General features: G+C 43.7%; 1 protein-coding gene across 2 annotated transcripts; it reads right to left on the bottom strand.

The window, feature by feature from the left end:
• Window positions 1–824: 824 nt before the first annotated feature.
• On the bottom strand, window positions 825–6004 carry GTF2A2 (general transcription factor IIA subunit 2). Of its 2 annotated transcripts, XM_082321170.1 has the most exons (5): window positions 5925–6004; window positions 5142–5275; window positions 4517–4621; window positions 3049–3175; window positions 829–1345 (listed from the first exon to the last, which is right to left on the bottom strand). In XM_082321170.1, the coding sequence occupies exons 2-5, from the start codon at window positions 5211–5213 to the stop codon at window positions 1320–1322; spliced, it is 330 nt and encodes a 109-aa protein (XP_082177296.1). In that variant the 5' UTR covers window positions 5214–5275; window positions 5925–6004; the 3' UTR covers window positions 829–1319. The 2 variants fall into 2 exon arrangements, with proteins under 2 accessions (XP_082177297.1, XP_082177296.1); XM_082321171.1 differs by lacking the exon at window positions 5925–6004 and having other exon boundaries at window positions 825–1345; window positions 4944–5681.
• Between the last annotated feature and the right edge of the window lie 248 nt (window positions 6005–6252).

The raw sequence follows: 6252 nt of genomic DNA, 5'->3' as shown, positions 1-6252 counted from the left end.
TACTTGGAACAGTCTAGCAAGCAAGTTTGTGAACTCCTTTCTCACTTGGAAGTGAGGGAAACAGAAGTTAACCAAACCCCAAATATATATCCTTTGATGTCCAAAGGTAGGATTTAGAGAACTGCAACATATCAGTCTGGAAAGGTATTAGAAGAGATACTAAAGCTTTATTACTTTAATTAGTAGACTCAGCCACTGACATGTAGAGAAAAGTTTCAACGTGTGGATTATGCTCCAGTTTCGGCAGAACCAAAGATCTAGACTGATTTGAAAACAGTCACCCCCTGACTTTTCTTCTGACAGTCTCCAGTTTCTAGTGGTCTGTAAGTAGCCTACTGTCAAAAATAAATGCTGCTGAGGCAGCTAGCATTCCTATGATCACAGTGGAGCAGTCACTGCTGTTAAGTCAGAGAAATGAGCTGTCAGTATATTATATTCATATTTCTAGAGAAGAAACTATTTTGAGGGTTTCTTGATTGGAGCTATTTAGAGGAATGTGTAAGTCTAAAAAGAACAAAGTTATCCATTCGATATCTCAAAATTCATAGCTCAACTCTTTCACTGAGATCCTGTTGGCCAGGTGTCCAATTAAAGGTATTCCACATAAATACAAAAAACAATTAGAAAAAACATCAAAACAAGCAGCACTAACATTTGTTGAGAATGTAGTGCAATCTTATGAGACTCAGTTAATTTTTCCAATTTGATTAGCTGTGCAGTAACTTTTAATACTTGGGTTAGTGTATTATTAGCAGAGGGTACCAAATGGACAAATTTATAGATAGAAAGATGCAGTAATAGACAAATATACTGGCCAGCATGAGCTGCTACGCTTTTGTTGATGTCCTCCTCCATCATTCTGACACAGCCGTTTCTTGCAATAGTAATCAGTGCAACCATACTCAGAACCCTGTAACTGGAAGACCTTTGCATTTGTAACATTACTCTAAACACATTTAGACAATATTGAGAGAATATATTATATTAATGATCATTTTTAAACAGATTTTTCCAATGATCACTCATTCACAAGTTTTTAAATAAAAATTTATTACAGAAATTATTTTGAACAAAAACAGCAACAGCATCTGTTGTAATTAAAAAAAAAAAAAAAAAGTAACATTGTATTCATGCCCTATAAGGTGAACTGAAGAAATGCTACAGATATTTCTTCCACTGTCATTCTGTGACGCTTTCTAGTATGGATCAACTCACATCTGCATCACAAGAATTAAGTATGAACACAGTCCCTTTCCACGCTTCTCTCCAGAAAGTGCTGCATATTAACAGAAAATATTGCAGACAAACCACAGTTCTATTCATTCTGCAGTATTGGAACCAGTGTCTAGGAAAGAAAAAAGAAAGTGTAAGTAATACACAGCCCCATTACAGTTGAATATAAATTAAAGAGAACGAATGTCATTCTCTACTACCTTCCCCAAGCTCAAAAGCATTCCCCAAGCATTTTAGAACATGTTCTGTACGTACCTAATTCCCTATGCTGCTACCAATGCAATGCATTAATGACTTGTGCTGTTTCACTTCAGTTAGCAACATTGAAAAGAGCCAGCACAAAACTTCCAGGTTGTGCACAGCCATCATTTGCTATTAAGGCATTAAAAATACAAGAAGCTTTGCTCTAACTTGTAGTGATACACTAGCACTTTATTGCAGTCAGCCACAAGCACATCTGGCTAACTCACACGATCTACCAAAGAGAAAGGGTTTTGCACATCCAGTAGCATAAGCTCCTATGGAGCGTGGGCTATAGTTTATTATGCATTTTCAAATAGATGCAAGAATGAGCATGATCTTCATAAAACAACTGAGAGCAATTCTCTGTTCTGAACTTTTGTCAGAAGCACCAATTAACACCAGGGCGATCTGTGGTATTACTACCATTACTGCTTTCTTGTTCTTAGAGCTATGGGAAAAATATGTAACTTGGATATGGAGAAAGACAAGTCAGTGTTTACTACGTCCCTTTAGCAAGTCAACTTCTTGTGAGGGAAAAAAAGGCTGTAATGTTAATAGCAACTTTAAGTCACCCAGTTCTTTAAATCTTATCTGCATACTTCATCAAGAGTGAAAACGATTAATACTTAGGAGGTAAGGTTTCCTCTACTAGCTATAATAAGCACACAAAAAATAAACAGAGTAAGATTATATGCTCGACTAATACCAGAAGTTGAGCAAACAGTAAATTCTGTCAACTCTAGAACTACAACTTGAAGTGACCACTGTAATCATGCCAGGATCAGGAAGCCACAAAGAACCTATTTCAGAGGTCTAGGGTATATTTAAATAAAGCCTTTTGTATTCTCAGCTCTTCCTTGTAGCATCACTCCCCGGGAATGAAGCAAGTGGCACCATTTCACACATCTTTAGCGATATTCTGCCACATTGATAGTTTTAGAAGTTATAAACCAGCTTGCCACAAAAGTCACTAAATGACTTTTTCCAGTAAAGGATTTCAAGGAACGCTGACAAAAGTAATCCAGGCAAGCAGATAGGGAACATAAACTCCTGTAAGCAGTCTATGTACAGTGGGCCTGTTGAGCAATACATAAATCTTATCATATGATTTGCAAATGCGAGCATAAGCTTTTCATGTGCTTGGGTCCCCTACTATCAGATCCAGCAAACAATTGCTTAGACAGTTTTCTCAGACAATTGCTTGCTCAGACTGATGAAGCACTCCTTGAATTCAGTAAAACATGGTGCTGTTCTAACAAACAGGTTAATACTAGAAAAATCACCGCACAGAAATTCAATTAAAATTACTTCCAACTTTCTAATCGCTCTAGTAGTATGTACTTCCCAACACAGGTGTACAGCAGTCTCTAACACATTCCTATTTCAGTGCTTATGAGTTAGGGAAGCATTTAGCTTGCTTTTGTTTCATTTCTCACGATATGTAAAAAGGGAGTGCAGAGCCCTACATTTGTCTGAATAATACAATCAATCTAGCTTTAATCAGACATTTGGTCAAAGCTTTCTATAAATGATCAAGTGTCTCAGCTTATTTATATCATATTCCATACTTACTTTTTCCATCACATGCTACAATTTTCACTTTATCCACTTTCACAAGTTCAGTGACCTCCCTAAATTCAACATCATTCAGTACAAATGTCCATACGTTGTCACAGAACCTGTATGTATTCAGAGACCCCTTTAAAAAGACAAGAGACATTTTCTATAGGAGGCATCCCAAAAGTAACAGAAAATATGATGTTTACTATCTACTGAACTACGTACCTTCTTGAACTAGGTTTGCCATAAAGCAAACTGTGAACCTGAATGCATACAGACTTGGCAAGCAAGCAATTCTGAGGGAAACTGTAGTTTAAATGCCCTCCAGTGGCTGAAATTTTCAAGACCATGTAGTGACGTTATAGTCTATCCAAGGGGAAGCTTCACAGGTACTCTCAGAAGTTTTATAACTTTTCTAATGCGTATAAAGAATCAGTATCAGAAAAGATTTCTTAAAACTGGGGCCATAAGAAAAATCAGTTACAGCAGTGATCATAACAAGGTGTGAATTCTGCAATTGTTTAAATAAACTGATAGTTTAAATAAAAAATCATGACAAAACTGACCTATGTGACATAAAGGGGATATCCCTCATGTTTGATGTATTACGGAGGAAGTTGATATGTAAACCTTTTGGCCTTCATCTTCACATATTTTAAACTAATACTCTTGAACTTAAGCTCCAAGTAACTTTTTTTTTTTAATTTATCCACTAAACACATTCTGAACAGTTTTCTATACCATGTTACATATACAAAGCAAGTTAAGTGTTAAAGAAGTTATTATCTTTTTAAGATATCTATAGGTTTAAAAATCTAAAATCTTAAGAGCTCACTTCATTAATGCATTCTGCATAAGACTATAGAGGAAGTATTAGGACATAAGTTAACAGGACAACTGTTTCGGGTTTGGGTTTTTTCCTCAAAATTACAATCAAGTTGACATTTAACAATTTGCTGGCTATCTGACATTAATTAGGGTGTCAGGCTGGGAAAAAAGTCCAAACTTAATTTTCTCTGATACCTACAGAAGACAGCTACAAAAATGATCCAGTAACTTGCACAAGGGTAGATGTACAACTCTCTAGTCTCTTTTCACATTATAGATGTGGCTGAAAATCTGGCCACATCTCACTTCTGCTAGGTACAACTAAGAGAAGCAAGTGTCTCCCTCCCCGTCTGCAAGACAGTGAGGATGGCAAAGCTACCCATCAAAGCATTTCCCTCTTCCTCTTCCCCTTCCCGTTTTCATCCGCCCACCAAATCTGTTTCTGATTTTTGCATTCCTTCAAAAGATCCCTGGCAAAATAAGATAACAAGCCTTACAATTGCATACAGAATATACATGTAAACAGTCATTATTTCAGAGTCAAAATGGACCTTTGTAAGTTTTTGCTTAGAGCACACCGCTTTTAATGACATTCTGCATCAACGCTTAGTTCCTGTACCTCAGGAAGAACTTTTATATATTGTTACCTTACCCTGAAATTGACTCTGTTCCTGACTCGTTGTGCCAGTGCCGAATTTATAGCTTTATCAAACTGAAGTAGCACCTGAAGGGCCAGCTGAGGCGTGATTTGCTGTGACTGAAGTAGTTTAAAAAAAAAAAAAAAAAAAAAAGTTTTGAGTTGTTTCAAAGTAAACTCAAAAATGCAGTAAAAATTAGAAACATCAAAACAAAGTTCACACGAAGCAGATCTCTAGAAGAACAATTTACAGAAGTATTATGCTCCTGTGCTTACTTCCTTTTTCTTATTTTAACTCTTGAGAATTTTTGTGCTACACAAAGATTTCTTCTGATAAATATTCACTGGAAACAACCACAAGAGCAAGAAATCGATTACAGTGTTCCAGATTAATCTGGCTGTTCATTTACTGGGTCACACAACAGGGGATAATGCCACTTACATAAAACATTCTCCTTTGTCTCGAATGTCAAGAAAAAGATTTCCCAGGTGAATGGAGTACCAATAGCTTTTGATTTCCATCAGTAAGTTTTCCAAACGTTGGTCATAAGCACGCCGATACAGCAACCACAAAGCCGTTTTAATAACTAACTTGGCTTTTTGTTAAGGTCATTGCCCAGACGCGAAAGCCCACACGCACCTGTATGAGCTCATCCAGGCTCTCCTGAAGACTGTTCCCCAGCGTGGTGTTCCTGTACAGCTGATAGGCCATGGCTTACCGAGATGGGCCGGACGCCTTCCTGACCATCCACGGCTCTGGACGCCTGTTACGCCCTGGCTCGCGTGTAAACCCCCACCCCCCCAAAGAAAAAATCTAAAAACCAGAACAGAGCCCTCAATGTACAACGCACACCAAGAGCAAACAGAGTTTGGAAGATCATCCCGCAAACACTGGCCGACGACTAAGAGCGCTCAAGAGCACAAAGCGCTAACGACCGGCAGGAGCGCCGGGCCAGGCAGCGGGGAGGGAGCCGCGCCGCTGCCGCGCCGACACCGCCAGGCCTCTGCGCCCCACGGGCACGGGAGCGGCGCGCCGGGATGGGGCCGCCTTTGTTCGCCGCCCGTTCGGCTTCCAAACCGGCCGCGGCCCCGGCCCCGGGCGCCGGGAGCGCGCTCAGGAAAGCCGCCACGGGAGCTTCGGGCAAGCGCCGGGGACCGCGCGGCCTCGCGCCCCGCCCGCGCCGCCCCCCAGGCTGGGCCGGGCCCCGCCGCCGCCGCCGCCCCGCCCCGCCCGCGGCCCCCGCCACCCCGGGGGAAGGCGCCCCTCCCCGCACCGCAGCCGCGGGCGGCCCCGGCCCGCAGCGCGCGGGTGGCCAGCCCCGCCGGCGCCGCAGAAGGGGGAGCCGCGCAGGCAGCGCCGCGCCGCCGGGCCCGGCCCCGGGTACCCGCTGGGGGCAGCCCCCTGCCGCGGCCCCAGCCTCACCCGCTCCCAGCGGCCGGAAGAGGTAGGGGCGCCTTCGCGGCCGCCCCGTGGCCCGGAAGCGGAACGGGAGGGCGGCGGCTGGGCCCGGCCTCACCCCGCCCCCCGGAGCGGGAGGCCGCGCTGCAGGGCGGGCGGCCCCGGGGCGGGGCGCCTCTCAGGGCGGAGCGGAGCGGAGGGGAGGGGAGCGGAGGGGCCCGTCCGCCGGGGGCAGGGGCGGGAGGGCGCCGCGCCTGGCGCCCGGGGAAGCGGCGGCGGCAGCAGGCCGAGCTGCGCCGCTTTCCCCGGCGCGGCCCCCGCCCCCTCCATTACACACCGAGTTAGTGCTGCA

The sequence above is a fragment of the Platalea leucorodia genome (assembly GCF_965183815.1).
Source record: "Platalea leucorodia genome assembly, chromosome: 9".
Taxonomy (NCBI): Eukaryota; Metazoa; Chordata; class Aves; order Pelecaniformes; family Threskiornithidae; genus Platalea; species Platalea leucorodia.
The sequence above is the reverse complement of the archived record's forward strand: the minus strand, read 5'-3'. Positions and strand labels throughout refer to the sequence as shown.